This window comes from Aspergillus versicolor (genome assembly GCF_001890125.1).
Source record: "Aspergillus versicolor CBS 583.65 unplaced genomic scaffold ASPVEscaffold_16, whole genome shotgun sequence".
Lineage (NCBI taxonomy): Eukaryota > Fungi > Ascomycota > Eurotiomycetes > Eurotiales > Aspergillaceae > Aspergillus > Aspergillus versicolor.
In genome coordinates this window covers 98,643-113,290 of record NW_024467539.1, presented here as the reverse complement: position 1 = coordinate 113,290, position 14,648 = coordinate 98,643, and the positions used below count along the sequence as shown (strand labels likewise).

The window sequence follows — 14,648 nt, the reverse complement described above, 5'->3', positions numbered from 1 at the left end:
CCTCGAACTCCTAGAATACATTACGATATAGTAAGACTGCGAATTGCAGTAGACAAACACCACATAATTATAACTCATAGCCAGCAGTACCTGGTATCTTTTAAACTCATCGCTGGTGCTCTGTCTGGAGCGAGTATTCCGTCGTCACATGGATAGCCAGATCATTATTGGGCTGTCGCCGTGTGGAATTGCCTTCATGCTTCGCGCTCTCCAGGATATATTCCTCACTGTCCCCGGTCGAGACACGAGTGTCCATGTTCCCCGTCTTCAGGACACTGTCCAGTTCGAAGTTCCCCCCACGGCTGCCGCGGCGTCTCGAAGCAAATGTCTTGGTGTTTGCCGATGCCTTCGATCCAAAGTTGTTGTATCCCTGGCTGTTATAGTAATTGTGCGACTTCTTGCGGTTCGACGACCCCAGGATCTTGGTGTTGCGGAATAATGGTTTAATGCCTGGCAATGAAGCGACGATGGCGGCGACGAAGCATTCACGACTGGCCCAGCCAAGGGCAATCGGGAGACTGGTGATACTGGCGAGGGAGTAGTAGGCACGGAGGATGGTGCAGATCATGATGAAGAAACCGGATGAGAACATGAGTGCCAGGACAATCTTTCGTGGAACGGGGACTTGGAGCTTCATGAGGATGGGAATAGGGATGACAATGATGCAAACATCGGATCTATCAAGGATTCTGTCAGTATCGATTCACAAGGGGATAAGGGTGACATACAAGACGTTGAAGACGGCAATCTCAACATACAGAGGCTGTCTGAGGGTGCAGTGATCTATATGCATGTTAGAATAGGACAGGCTGTATATATAACTACAGCTTACCTCCTGGATATGGCTGGATCTGCCAGTTGCGGTAGGTTGGCGTGCACATGCAGACGTGCGTCAACAGGCATGCCAGCCAGATAACAACACAGAAGCCCGAAGAACCAACAACCAAGTGTCGGTGCCATGTTCCTGCACTATTGATCTATCAGGATGTGAGACACTTCCAGGGATATCAAGGGACGTACGTGAGCTTCCAGTAAAGGCAGAGAAGGACTCCCTTCAAGCACCATATATAACAAATGTACCAGATCCAATTCATGAACGCCAGCTTGGAGCCCAGGATCATACTATCCCACTGGCTCTCCGGAACAGCCATTGCGGTCTCTGCGTTGAGTCCAATGTTGGTTCCGAGTATGTCTGTGGTGAGTCAGTTCTGATACCAAGACACTGTCAGCTGGCAGATACTCACTCATCTCGTAGATATTCACGGTCAGAAGCGTAAAGAATATCTTCACCGGTCAGCGATAGCAACTCAATACTGAACGGGGTTTGTTACCATGGCCAGTGTTGCAAAGGCATCATCGAGTCGCAGCCCACGGATTCCTCCCATATTCAGGCGTGCTATAAGCCGCAGCAGCAGGAAGAATATGCCAATGCCATACTCGCACCATGTCTCAGTATTCAGGTCGTATGCCATAGTGAACGGCCTCAGATGGCAGCACTTTCACCAGGGAGAGGATTCCGAAGGGGGAAAACCTGAAACTTCGGGGTCTGGACGATTGTTAAAAGCGACAGGCGTGGAGAAGATTAGGGCGTTGCAGGTCTGACTTTGGACAGATGTCAGAAGAGTAGATATGCAAGTTTCCTGCAAATCGTTGGGCTTAGCTCTCGATGGCTCGTATTACCCCTGCTTTCTCCTGGCACCGTCCCAGACCCAAGGAACAGCATCGGTCCGTTCGCAAAGGCATATCAGGGACATTCGTATTGTGTTTCCGGTAAAATCCACCCACCAGAACGGGGTCTTCCACTGACGAATGCTGCCGAATATGGAACTGATACTCCGACATCCCTGATATTGCAACGGGTCGTCAACCATCCATTGGCTGGAAGCATAAGGTTTGTGAGACAACTGACCTGTTAAAGAGGCCCTCTTTCTGCAGATGGAAGATTGGGATTGGCAGACTGTTCCATCGCGCAACGGCCCCGCCTTATGGTCCGTTTCGGGGCAGAGGAGTGGCAGGGGTCTCACCATCCGACACAGGTCGAGTCAGATCCGAGGCAGGGGTGCGTAACTGGAATGGTCTCACCCTCGTGATTTACTGGAACAGGCGAAGAGGGACACGAAGGATCAGCCGCGGTGGAACCTGCAGGCAGTTAGCAGCGCGCTAACTGACTCGACGACGGACCTGGCCGAGTGTCATGATGAGGACCGTTAGACTAGTCACAGAATTTTGGCATGGGCTCTGCCTCCTACCGAACGGAGAAGGCATCCACGGCTGGACTGTGTGTTGAGATGAGCCCACTGTCCTATGGGTCTGAATAGAAGAGTCGGTTGCGCTATCAAAATGGCAAAGAGGGCTATCACGCCGCATCTGCTGCCATCTCTGGAAGATGATCACCACATTGCATATACATAAGACCAGCCGTTCACAGGGCGATTCCGGGTGACATCGCCTTGAAACCCCGGCACGAACATCCTGACAAATTGCATCGAAAATGGCGCCCAAGGTTGCCCTGATCACGGGTGGAGGTGCGTTCGTTTGCCACTCTTTATCGATTCCAAGTGATGCATCAAATCGTCCATGACTGACAGAGCATTCATGTTTAGCTAGTGGAATGGGATATGCAGTTGCTGCTGCCCTGTCTACACGCCCTGACTGGGAAATCCACATCCTGGACATCAACTCAGACCGGGGGACAGCAGCAGCTGACGGTCTTGCCCGGACCACCTTCCACTATGCAGACGTTACAAAGTACCCGATCCTTAGCGAGGCGTTCCAGAAATCGTTCCAGGCACACAAGAAACTCGATTTCGTGTTTGCAAATGCCGGCATGATCGAGCGTTTCAACTTCTACGAGTCCCACCCCTTCGGGTCCGGCGAGATGGTGGCGCCGCCACCAGAACCGGATCTGCTATCAGTCGATGCAGACTTGAAAGGGGTAATCCTGACGACCTATCTAGCGCAGCATTACTTCCGCGCGTCCCCGGGCCATGGGGTTGGGGCGAGTATTGTCATGACCGCTAGCTGCGGCGGGCTCTATCCGTCATTCTACTCCCCACTATACTCGTCGGCAAAATGTGAGTTCGCAATCTGAGACATTATTCTCTATTATCCCGTGCATACTCTAACTGCGACCGTTTCATAACAGTCGGTGTGGTTGGCTTTATGCGCTCGATCGCGCAGCACTTCCACGCGGGGGGCGTCCGTGCCAATGCCATTTGCCCCGGAATCGTACGCACCGACCTGGTTGATCGGAAGGGATGGAACGCCTTCCCGCAGCATCGATTCCTTGAGATGCAGTCGGTGGTCCAAGTGGTGCTGCAGCTGGCGGGGGAGGGCGAGGGCGAGGGTGGGTCGGGCTTGACAGATACACTAGGGACTCACGTACCCACCGACAGACTTTTCGGACAGGCCGTGGAGATCTCGGACACTGGCGTCTACTTCCGGGACCAGCATTCGTTCTGTGATGACGGCATGCGCGAGGTGATGGCAGCGACAGTGCTGGAGAACCAGGTTGGGGCCATTTTGAACAAGTAGTTCCAAGTAGTGTGACAAATAATCAGAAACGGGGAATTTATTGTCGACTCAGATCGGCAGAGTCAATTCCAGTGCAGTTCGGCTATTTTCTTTTCTTTTTGGTTCGTCAGCTGAGTATTATGGATATTCAGTGTACAGACTACTCTGGAGGAAACCAGAGTTGAAACAGCAGCACAGGAAAAGGGGACCTTGAACTTGATGAACTTCATGAACTTAATGTGTCATTAATGCAGAGCCAAGCACACTAAGAACAGAACTAAGGATAAGTCCGTCTGCTCCACACGGGCTGTTGACATTTGACCTTGACGCTTTCACGACCACGGCAGCGATTGCCATCAGACCATCCATCGCGCGACGGCGGAATTGCCCAAGGCGGGCGAGACTTTCTCGAAGGATCACGCGTGACAATGGAGCAGCGAGCCGTGAAGAAATCGCAGGATCGATTGGCAGTTGGCTGCAAGAGAGGCCCACGCGGATACTCGCCCGCTGTTCCGTGGAGAGACTGCGCATCCAACGACTCGGGTTCGGCAGGAAGAGAGGCCATGCTTAACTGGCTGACATTTGACAGATGAAAACCTGAAAAGAGGGATTGACACGGTCTAATTGCGACTAGCTCTAGCTACTGCGATCGGCCCTGCAGGCGCCCCAAGACGGAGCCCGTTCTGCAGCCAAGCGAATTAGGGCTTGCCGGTCGTTGGTTCGACGCCGACACGGATCGTTTCACTTCCTTCGCTCCTTCACCGACGACTTTTTTCACTTTGTATTTTACGGAATGGCATCCGGGAGCTGGGAGTCTTCTCCGTGCATCATGCGGAATAAGGGTTCCCACACAGTCACTGCCCGTTTGGTGAAATGCCCATTGCCGTGCTCGGGCAGGTTGTAGTAGATCAGCTTGTCCACGGAGCACTCGAGCGTCTGGCCAGTCAGTCCTGTTTTATCCTCAAGGAACACCTGGTATCCCTTCAGGACAGTCTCAACGGGGGTCAGGCTGGGGCTGGTAAGCATCTATTCGAAACGGCAGACTAAGGAAACTCACCACTCGGGAGTGACAGCTGCAGTCATCTCTGGTGGGACGATCGGGGTGTCCACCATGCCAGGCATCACGACGTTGATGAAAATGTTCTCCTTTTGCTTCAGTAGCGGGGCCATGCCGCGTACGAAGTGGTTGACGGCCGCTTTTGTGCCGCAGTATACAGGATAGGTCCTGTGGGGGAAGACACCCCCAATGCTTCCTGTGATGACAATGCGACCGCCAGGCTGAGGGTTGTGTCTCATAAAGTGCGTCGCCAGTTGAGTGCCGTAGATTACTCCCTTGTAGTTGATATCAACGACATTCAGCTCGGGAGCCGGGGGCACATCGTCGACACTCTTGTTCTTCCAGTCGTATATGTAAACGGAAGAGGTGTCGACAACGCCAGCATTGGCACACAGTGCGTCGATACGGCCCCATAGCTTGTGGACTTCCCTAAAGACACCCGCGTACTCCTCGTAGTTGGAGATATCGGCAGGGAAAAACCGAGCATTGTCGCCAGGGAGGGTCTTCAGGAGTGCCTCTCCAACATCACGACGCCGGCCTACACAGGCAATCTTCCATCCCCGTGTGGCTAGATCCCGGGCAATATCAACTCCGATGCCAGACTGCAGTGGTGGTCAGTGACAGCTCGACATTGCCCCGCGCGTTTGGTGTACTAACTGTGGCTCCGACAACAATGGCAACACGATCCTCTACATGCGAGCCCATGTTGAATGTACAGCGGACGCTGGTAAATGCTTGCTTGGTATCAGAAGGCCAGACTCAATTGGTAGCTTTTAAAAAGTCGCCGAACGATCACCTCGCACACAAATAATAAACACTTCGTGTCGACATTAGTCAGGAAGGATCCGAGCCCAATAACGAAGTCAACTATCGGCCCAGTAAGTTCATTCCAAAGCGAATGTGGATCGGCATCAGCGAGTCAGTTGCTGTCCCCGGTAGGAGACCGTTTGGCCGCTAGGGGGTCGTGCCAGGTCCAGCCCCGTAATTCGGATCCGCCAACGGTTCGGGGCATGGACTGGACATGGACTGGCCCTCCCTATCATCTGGGGCTTGAGCAGGTTCCCAGTAGCCATGTGCTATGGGGGGGTTCAACCGAATCCACCTAGTGCCCCTCCCAATGCAAGGGAGCTTAATGACCTGCCGTTCGCTGCAGAGCTGCTAGAAATCCTCCTCTCCTCTTCTCGAACTTGTCTTTTTCAAACAACTTCACTTCTTTGCCTCAGCCTACCATTGCCTCTCATTAATCATGGCGACTGATAGCGAGAAAGACCCAGTGGACACTGCTCGCTATGATCCGCAGTCACCGTCCACTGTCGACGACCCCAGCTCTGCTCCCCCGGTCGTGACGCTGAAGACATGGATAGTCTCGTGTGTACGTTCTCCAAGTGCCGAACTCTGGAGATGAGACTGATTATGAATTGCTGTATAGATTCTCTCCTGCGGTTATGGCTTGTCCTTCTGGCCCGTCCCTGTGGTGTCGGCAATTGGCACCATGATTTCAACAGACATGGGTGATCCGACTGGATACATCTGGTTTGTCCCTGTATGAGACTCTCCCATCTGTCGAGGACAACGGCTAATGTGTATCAGGCTTGGACTATCTCAATTACCTGTGCTTTCCTGATCTTGTACGCCTCAACCCCTTTGCTGTGCGATTCAGTGCTCATCATTACAGCGGTCCAAACACCGATCTTCTGGGCCGACGCTGGTTCCTTGTTCTGGGCAATCTGGTTTGCTTCGCCGGTCACGTCATTGTGGCTTCTGCCAAAAATACGAACCAGATCATCGCCGGACTGGCTGTCGCTGGCTTCGGCGGAGCGAACTGCCAGGTAGGCACTGGACCTAATTATTTGACACGAATGTGCTGACAAGGTCTCGTTAGATGGCTGCATTTGCACTTCCTGAGCTTCTGCCAAACAAGTGGCGCCACATTGGCGTGGTCATTGCCGACTTGACTGTCTACATCGCCGTTATTGTTGCCCCGGTCACTGCGCGTTACGGCTATGAACTGGGAACCTGGACATGGAACTTCTGGGGAATCGCTATTTTCCAGGGTCTGTCATTCATCGGCCTGCTCGTTCTCTACCACCCGCCCAAGCATCCGTACGTATCAGACTTGCTCAACCGTTAACATTCAACTAACAAATGATTAGTCTCGGAGTCTCCTACAGCGAGGCATTCAAGTCTCTGGACTACGTCGGTATGTTATACGCCATGCATGCCCCGGACTCCACTAATCCAGAACACAGGGGCCTTCCTCTTCATCGGTGGTGCGGTTCCCTTCCTGATGGGCATTGTCTGGGCTGGCGTTTATGACTCCAACGATGCGCACGTTGTCGCTCCCCTCGTCGTTGGCGCTGCTGTGCTGGTCGTATTTGCCCTTTGGGAGTCATTTGGCAATCTCAAGTACCCCCTTACGCCAACCTACGTCTTCTCCAGCTCCTGGGGCCGCGACTTCACCGCACCCGTTATCGCCCTGGGCGTTGTCAACATGTTCTACTACTCGTCTAGCATTCTGTGGCCCCAGATGATCACTCTGTTCTACACCAACGGTGGCGCAGACTGGAAGTACTCGATTGTTCTCTCCCTTCCTCAGGGTTTTGCCATTTTCTTCGGTGCTATTCTGCTCTCTGCATTTGGCAGCAAGCTCCGCAACTGGCAGTGGCAGTTGACCGGGTCGGTGTTTGTTATGGTCCTCTTTGGCAGTTTGTTAGGCATCGTCACGCCTGACAACAAGGGAACTATGATTGCATTCATCTTCCTTTCGCAGGCTGGCTTTGGCTGGGGTCTGTACCTGAGTATTGCCATTACGCAGATGGGTGTCGAGCACAAGAACCTAGGTGTCAGTGGGGGTATCTCCGGTTGTATTCGATTCGCAGCTGGTGCAAGTATGTTTGTAAACTTTGGCATTAATCGACTCTCAGCTAATTATCTTCAGTTGCGACGTCTATCTACCAGACCGTTTACAGTAAGAGCACTACCAAGTACATGATGAAGTACATCCCGCCCGCAGTGACTGCCGCTGGCTTGGATGAGGGCAAGGTTGAAGAGCTCATGGGCGTTGTATCTGGTGGAGCTGCTGCTCTCAAGGACTACAGTCCAGCCGTTGCTGCTGCTGCCGAAGCTGCCCTTGCCAATGCTTACTGCAAAGCCATTTTGTAAGTATTTCTTTCCATCTCTACCTGATGGAATGCTGACATGTACTAGCGTGGTTGCTATGGTATCCATGGCCTTTGGTATCCTCGGATTGGGAGCTTGTCTTTGCTGCAAGGATGTGGACTCTAAAATGACCAACAAGGTACGTTAACTGAAATCAATAAGTACGACAGACTACTGACAACTACACAGATTGAGGTCTACCTCGAGAACACAGACCTCTCTGACCGAAACAAGTACCACTGAATGCCTCACAGGGCACCGGTGCATGATATCTCATTTGACAAAGAAACAGACATTATTCCTGCAGCGGTTCATATACGACGGTGTTATAGAAGCGGGTACTGCTTAGCCTAATTTCCTATCGTGGTTGTTATTGTTAGTTATTGTAATATTTCTTTCATTTGTTTAGACAATACCTCGTGTGGGTATATATCAGATCTCCCACAGCCATTAACCCAAACTGCCAAGTACTACTTGCATATCTCCAACTGTGTCTCTCGTTAATACTCATATAAATTGCTACACTCCCTACTGTTCTACTGCGACTGTTATAAATATGGTGCCCTGATCGGATGGAAGTTCATCCGGGACCAGCCTGCGCCACCAAACAATGCGGGCGGACTGGCTCTACACTTGGTAAACATTCATTTAAATATTAATGTCTTTTATTGATAAAGATTGGACGAACCAGATGTAATATTAATTTATCTGCTTGGTGCTATCCTCTTTGTTCAGTATACGACCGTGGGTCAATCCGCGTCAACCATTTGGAGAACATTAAATATATATATCCATTGTATTCCATACTTTCTGGTGACATCGATCCCTGCCACCACCACATAGGATCTTGGTATAGAATCACACTACTATAGAGTAAACGACGCCGGATGTACTAGTTTACACGCCAGGCCCGTGTATCTCAGGGTCAAAAGCACCCTGATTATCAAGAAAGACAACCCGAGACCTATTATAATTCTCAAGTGAGCCAGAAAACAATTCAACCGGACAGGATTAATGGATCCGAAAGCAGATGCGAGATGCGAAAAGCCAATGAAATGCGTAAATTCGGTCGGCCGTCCGAACCGAATCGTTTCTGTCAACGTCATCGAGAAGGGTTTCTTTCCATGGTGGGGCCGTGGCGGCTTTCGCATCTCGCATTTCGGGCTGACGCTGATACAATTCCAGCCCAGTCTAACCCTCTTTCCAACAGGCCAGTTCCTTTTGCCTTCGCCCGACCGTCTACTCTCGCCAGGTCGCACCAGTCCATCCACCGAACGCGGTGACTTTGACAAATGAGGTCGACACTCGCCTGTCAATGGTGCCGGTGAGTTTTCACATCCCTGCCCGTCCACCGAGGAACTTCGCGCTCTCAGCTGCGTCTTGAATGGCCAGGATGCAGATCTTGATAGCCTGCTAAGACAACCGGACCCAGAAAAGCCAAAATCAAATGCCACCACACCGGTTCCCCGCCATGTCGATCCTGCTCGCAGAATCCTGACCGAGAATGTATCCTGACCAGACCAAGACATCGGTCGAATCGACCCAGAAGAGATGCTTCGGCCAGAAGCACTGAACGACAATGTGGACGTCAAGACATAGGCGATGCATTTACAACCCCCGTCGCAAATGCACCACCGGCCTCAGGCGAGGGCGATGTGGGTTCCAGGGGAGATCAAGACCACGACCTTTTGACAAACTTGAATCAAGAGCTACTCGAAAAGGCATTCCATATATATGTCAGACAGTACCCTGAATTCGCGTTCTTCCATCAACCTACCTTCTTGAAACTTCTCGACAGCAAGGCTGTTTCTAACTTGCTACTCTGTGGCATTCTGTCTCTGAGTGCCAGGTTTATCCCTGAACTGGTCCAAATGTATGGAACTCCGGGGACAGCGTCTGAAACTTTCGCAAATCATGTTCGCCGGACCATCATGACTCATGCTGCAACGGCCATGGATATCAGTACGGGCCAGGCATTGTTCATGCTGAGTTTGTATGACTGGGGTAACGGCAACGGCTCCCGGGCCTGGACGTCAAACGGCATGGCCACGCGCATAGACCTTTGGGTACGGAGCGACCCCGTGCTCGGAGGTATCGAGGCCGCCGTCATGCACCTCGGGCGTGCGGCCGGAAAGCTGGATGTGCGCTAGTAGGTCGCTGCGGCTTAGGCTAAACATTGAAAGCAGCTCGGCCTGCTCGTCCTCTGAGAGCGCCCGGGTCTTAGACGCTTCTAGGATCGGACGAGCCTCGGCGGGAACAGGAGGCTGGCTGATGTGGACGCCTACAGCGCGTAGTACCTCGTTGACAGCCTCAATGCCGGTCGTGGATGGCTGTCCGTCGGAGTAGGAGAGTGTGATATCTGACATGGTCATTTCCAGTTCGGAGGTGTGTGCGGGTGAACGGGCTTAGAGTTGAGATTGTGGTTACCGTCTGGGTTGTCTTTCAAGGCGAGAGCGACTTGGAGCAGCTAGATGGGTGATCACGGCGGTTAAAATAGTCTTGTCATCACAGACCTGAGGCGCAAATGGCGTCGGGATCAGGCTTTCGCATCTCGGCTTTCGCATTTCGGGGTGGCAAATCGGGATGTCTTTGTATACGTTGGTGGATGCTTCGGCAACTGGGAGCTGAACGAAGATAAGGTCCACAGGTCCTTTGGTTGTTAAAAGAGCCATTGCTTACCTGACCAATTCATTCATCACTGTCTGGTTTCGACGTTTCCTCCACCATGACCCACAGTACGTACAGTATAATATCTCTGACGCCTTCTACTCACCAGGATACAAGTTACCAGTGCCGTCCTCCACCGCGACACTCGTTTTATACCTAAGAAAGCCGTCAGGGGCAAGGGTAGCTATCTCTTCCTGGAAGATGGGACCAAATTCCTCGACGCCACCGGCGGTGCGGCTGTCTCGTGTCTTGGACACGGCCACGAGAAGGTCAGCCAGATGGTCATCGACCAGATCAACAAGTTGGCCTACTGTCATACGGCGTTCTTTAGCACCGACGTGTCCGAGGAGCTGGCAACCTTCCTCTGCGACTCCACGGGGGGTAAAATGACAAAGCTCTACGTGGTCAGCTCCGGTATCAAAGCCCATACAAGTATGCGAAGAACCACCGCTAACCCTTCACCGCAGGCTCTGAAGCAGTCGAAGCCGCATTGAAGCTAGCCCGCCAGTACTTCCTCGAGTTGCCCATCCCCCAGCCCCAGCGCACTCGGTTCATCGGACGTCTTCCTTCCTATCACGGCATCACACTTGGTGCGCTCGGGGCAGGCGGCCATGTCTCCCGTCGCCAGCCGTTCGAACCCCTTCTCTCCCAGAACACATCCCACGTATCTCCGTGCTTCCCCTACCGCGGCATGAAAGAGAACGAGTCAGAAACGGAGTACGTCCGCCGGCTCGCCGACGAACTCGATGCCGAGTTCCAGCGCGTCGGGCCCGACACTGTCTGTGCCTTCATCGCAGAGCCCGTCGTCGGTGCTGTACGTGACTCGCCCTGTTCCATGCCCGTCCCCGTCCTACATGTAGAATCTAACGACAACTCCTTGTTACACAGGCTCTCGGCGCCGTCCCTGCGGTGACAGGATACCTCAAGGCCATGAAGGTTGTCTGCGACAAATACGGTGCGCTCTTCATTCTCGACGAGGTCATGTGCGGCATGGGCCGCTGCGGCACCCTGCACGCCTGGGAACAGGAGCATGTCGTGCCCGATCTTCAGACCATCGGAAAAGCCCTGGGAGGTGGGTACATGCCCGTGTCTGGGGTCCTGATCAGTGAGAAAATCGTCGAGGCGCTTGACAAGGGCTCGGGTGCCTTCCGACATGGCCACACGTACCAGGGACATCCGGTGTCGTGTGCGGCGGCCTTGGCGGTACAGAAAATCATCAAGGAGGATAACCTGCTGGAGAATGTGCGCAGCATGGGCGCTTATTTGGGACAGCAGCTGCGGAACCGCCTGGGTTCGCATCCATACGTGGGCGACGTCCGGGGGAAGGGACTGTTCTGGGGAGTATGTCTTTCTTTCTTGGCGAAGCCGCTGTGCACAATTAACCGAGGGTGCTTAGATTGAGTTTGTGAAGGATAAGGCAACCAAGCAGCCTTGGCCGACTGAGATCCCTGTGGCTACGTATATCCAGGACACAGGATTGACGCCGAACTACGCAATCTCTCTGTATGCGGCATCGGGCACTGTGGACGGCACGCACGGCCACCATGTCCTCCTTGCGCCTCCCTATAACGTCAGCAAGGCGGAAGTAGATATCATTGTTGATACGACTGCTCGTGTTATCGATCACGTTTTCGCTCAGATCAGCGGGGTTGATGGCCCGTCATTATTTTGAGCCTGGGGGACAGTATTCGCGCACTCAAACTCACGACCCTCCAGCCATACCCGCACGAGTGACTGGAGCAGGATCAGTCCTGCGTGTTTATCTGCCTGTTATTCTACTAAAACAAGATTGGTATCTATTACTATTCTTTAATATGGAATATAATTAGGTTTTCTTTTGGATTTTTCTTAATGCATAAATATAAAATTAGTTGCCATCTATATTAATTATATTATTTTCTAGGCTTCTTTGAAACTATACAATCGTCAAGGTATTTAATGAGCTTCAGTATCTGCCTCTGCTTCTCCCTCCGGTGCATGGTTCTCTGAGGACGGCCCAGAGTAAGGAGCGAATTTACTCTTCATTCTGAGTCTATCGCCATAGAAGTAGAAGGCTACTGGAATAGGAACAAGGCAGGCCGCAACACAGCCCAGGAGAGTCGAGGCCCACTGGACACCCATGTTCTGGAACATCTGGCGAGAGAAGAGCGGGAAACTTGCAGCGACAAAAGAGCGGCAGAAGGTGTTGGCAGCAATGGCAGAGGCGGCACTATGGAGGGCATTAGACAGGAACGGGTGTCAATGAGAAAGGAAACTTACAACATAAGATAGGTATCGATCAGGTAGTTGAACAATTGGATGAAGATGACCAATAGGCCGAATCCAGTGAACAGACCACTCAATGTTGGCACGATCCAGTGGACGGAGGATGTGAATCCAGTCCATCCGAACCAGAACAGTCCAGCAGCAAAGAGGGCGCCGCCGAGTATGACAGGAGGACAGCGCCACTCGGGAATAGGAACGCCGCCGTTCGCGTCGAGCTTTTTGTTGTACCCTTTGCTAGAGTAAATGATGTATGCTGTAGCAATGAGCAAGCCAACAACCATGCCGAACAAGGGGAGGCCGCCAACACCAGGGTTCATGTAATACACCCCTTGGAAAACAATGGTATATGCGGTCAAGAAACAATAGAGCAGCCCGTAGATGAAACTGAGGTATATCGTCACAGCTAGAATAAGAGGCTCACCAAAGAGCATGCGAAGCGGGCGAGAGAAGTTTTTCACCATCAACTCTCTAAAATCAACCTCAATCTCTTCCTGCTTGGCATGAATACCCCAGTTCTTGGTACGACGACGGAGCTCAGCAGCCTTTGCGACAAGAACGACAGGTGGGTATGACTCCTTAAGAAAGAGCAGGTTCAGGACGAAGGCGGCATATCCCATGAATGCCGGGACATAGGCCGTCCAGCGCCATCCGAGATAAGACATATTAATGAAGCCCCCGATGAATGGGGCGAGGAGAGGACCCAAGAAGACCGTAGCAGAGAAACAGGAGATGGCAGCGCCGCGGGTGCGATTGCTGTAGATTTCGGAGAACACAGCAGCCACGACTGCAAGAGGCGCACTGCCAAACACACCGCTAAAGAAGCGACAGATCATGAGGGTTTGGATATCCTTGGAAACGGCGACTGCCGTGTTAAAGATGGCGAATCCAAACATGCCAATAATGATGCCCGGACGACGGCCATTGAGTTCAGAGAGGGGGGCCCAGATTAGGGGCCCGGTGGCATAGCCCATGATGTACATGGTGCTGGACAGGACAGCAACCTCGAGACCGACGCCGAAATAGGTCGCGATGTTTGTAGATGATGCGCTGAAAATGGCGGAGTCAAAAGTCGAGCACAGACTGGTATATGCCAGAATGGCGCTCGTGTAGATTCTACCAGGGTTAGCCACGAAATAAAATATACAAATCACGAGCACGTACTTCCTCTTCAGAGGCCAGTTCTGGGGATATAAAGGATCGTCTGGCCCATCGAATTCCACGACAAAATCCTCGCGGTTTGGCAGCTGTGGCGGATAGGGCTTGCCCGCGCCAAACGGAGGCAGCGGCAGCTTTGACGGTCGTGAAGTGACATCCTCACCAACTGTCATCGAATGCTGCAGCCGCTGGGTTTCAATGCGACTCAGTGCCTGCGATGCACTGGTTCTCTGGCGCTCCAGATCCACTTCGGTATTGCGCGACTGCAGGCGGCGAAACTGGGGGTCATAGTCGACAGAGCTGCTGGAGCCCGACGAGGAACTCAGACTGCCTGTGGATGAGGGTCTCCCGGCGTCGTCAGACTTTTCTTCATACTGTGATGATCGTTCCTGCGCCTGGGCCTGTCCATCTGCGTCGACCTGCTGCTTCTCGGCGCTCTTGGCGCTCATCCTGCGGGGATCTGATATGGTATATCAGTTCTGGATGGAGCTGCAGGCAATCTCAGTTTCTCCGCCCAGCTTGATAATGCAGTATGTCCAGCGACAAGACTTATCACAGGTTAAACAGTGCAGTCGCGACAGAGAAACAGCCAAAAAATCAGGGAACAGCCCAGATCAAACTGAGGCGAGGCCGAGTTAACCGACTGACCCACCGGCGGCAACAATGGTGGTCGCAACTACCGACTCAAACAAGACGCAGGTATACTGCAGGGCTGCTGCAGGGCTGCTGCGAGTGTTGCTATTGTTTCGATTCGTCTAATCAATTAACTGAAGCTCCAACTTGTCCGATCCAGCATCATTATGTCACTCCTGTTGAAAACGGTGGTATGCAC

The 14,648-nt window shown here is 52.6% G+C and overlaps 7 protein-coding genes across 7 annotated transcripts; 3 read left to right on the top strand and 4 right to left on the bottom strand.

Annotated features, from left to right (window-relative positions):
• Positions 1 to 106: 106 nt before the first annotated feature.
• On the bottom strand, positions 107 to 1,472 carry ASPVEDRAFT_156142 (uncharacterized protein; the record flags this gene model as incomplete). The annotated part of the gene is made up of 6 exons (XM_040808504.1): positions 107 to 677; positions 729 to 783; positions 833 to 969; positions 1,021 to 1,192; positions 1,245 to 1,284; positions 1,332 to 1,472. The coding sequence occupies 6 exons, from the start codon at positions 1,470 to 1,472 to the stop codon at positions 107 to 109; spliced, it is 1,116 nt and encodes a 371-aa protein (XP_040674264.1).
• A 1,031-nt stretch (positions 1,473 to 2,503) lies between these two features.
• On the top strand, positions 2,504 to 3,693 carry ASPVEDRAFT_179901 (uncharacterized protein). The gene is made up of 3 exons (XM_040808848.1): positions 2,504 to 2,525; positions 2,604 to 3,074; positions 3,146 to 3,693. Exons 2-3 carry the CDS (start codon positions 2,612 to 2,614, stop codon positions 3,532 to 3,534), a joined length of 852 nt encoding a protein of 283 aa, XP_040674263.1. The 5' UTR covers positions 2,504 to 2,525; positions 2,604 to 2,611; the 3' UTR covers positions 3,535 to 3,693.
• Positions 3,694 to 4,299: 606 nt separating this feature from the next.
• On the bottom strand, positions 4,300 to 5,275 carry ASPVEDRAFT_57578 (SDR family oxidoreductase; the record flags this gene model as incomplete). The annotated part of the gene is made up of 3 exons (XM_040815353.1): positions 4,300 to 4,522; positions 4,571 to 5,172; positions 5,228 to 5,275. 3 exons carry the CDS (start codon positions 5,273 to 5,275, stop codon positions 4,300 to 4,302), a joined length of 873 nt encoding a protein of 290 aa, XP_040674262.1.
• Positions 5,276 to 5,816: 541 nt separating this feature from the next.
• ASPVEDRAFT_57577 (uncharacterized protein) lies at positions 5,817 to 7,923 on the top strand (the record flags this gene model as incomplete). The annotated part of the gene is made up of 9 exons (XM_040815352.1): positions 5,817 to 5,942; positions 6,000 to 6,103; positions 6,246 to 6,399; positions 6,453 to 6,673; positions 6,724 to 6,770; positions 6,820 to 7,458; positions 7,509 to 7,728; positions 7,778 to 7,868; positions 7,900 to 7,923. The coding sequence occupies 9 exons, from the start codon at positions 5,817 to 5,819 to the stop codon at positions 7,921 to 7,923; spliced, it is 1,626 nt and encodes a 541-aa protein (XP_040674261.1).
• Positions 7,924 to 9,762: 1,839 nt separating this feature from the next.
• ASPVEDRAFT_89714 (uncharacterized protein) lies at positions 9,763 to 10,095 on the bottom strand (the record flags this gene model as incomplete). The annotated part of the gene is made up of 1 exon (XM_040818674.1): positions 9,763 to 10,095. One exon carries the CDS (start codon positions 10,093 to 10,095, stop codon positions 9,763 to 9,765), a length of 333 nt encoding a protein of 110 aa, XP_040674260.1.
• Positions 10,096 to 10,454: 359 nt separating this feature from the next.
• On the top strand, positions 10,455 to 12,068 carry ASPVEDRAFT_89713 (uncharacterized protein; the record flags this gene model as incomplete). The annotated part of the gene is made up of 5 exons (XM_040818673.1): positions 10,455 to 10,464; positions 10,514 to 10,810; positions 10,864 to 11,210; positions 11,285 to 11,737; positions 11,793 to 12,068. The coding sequence occupies 5 exons, from the start codon at positions 10,455 to 10,457 to the stop codon at positions 12,066 to 12,068; spliced, it is 1,383 nt and encodes a 460-aa protein (XP_040674259.1).
• A 263-nt stretch (positions 12,069 to 12,331) lies between these two features.
• On the bottom strand, positions 12,332 to 14,265 carry ASPVEDRAFT_89712 (MFS transporter; the record flags this gene model as incomplete). The annotated part of the gene is made up of 3 exons (XM_040818672.1): positions 12,332 to 12,605; positions 12,656 to 13,774; positions 13,823 to 14,265. 3 exons carry the CDS (start codon positions 14,263 to 14,265, stop codon positions 12,332 to 12,334), a joined length of 1,836 nt encoding a protein of 611 aa, XP_040674258.1.
• Positions 14,266 to 14,648: the final 383 nt, after the last annotated feature.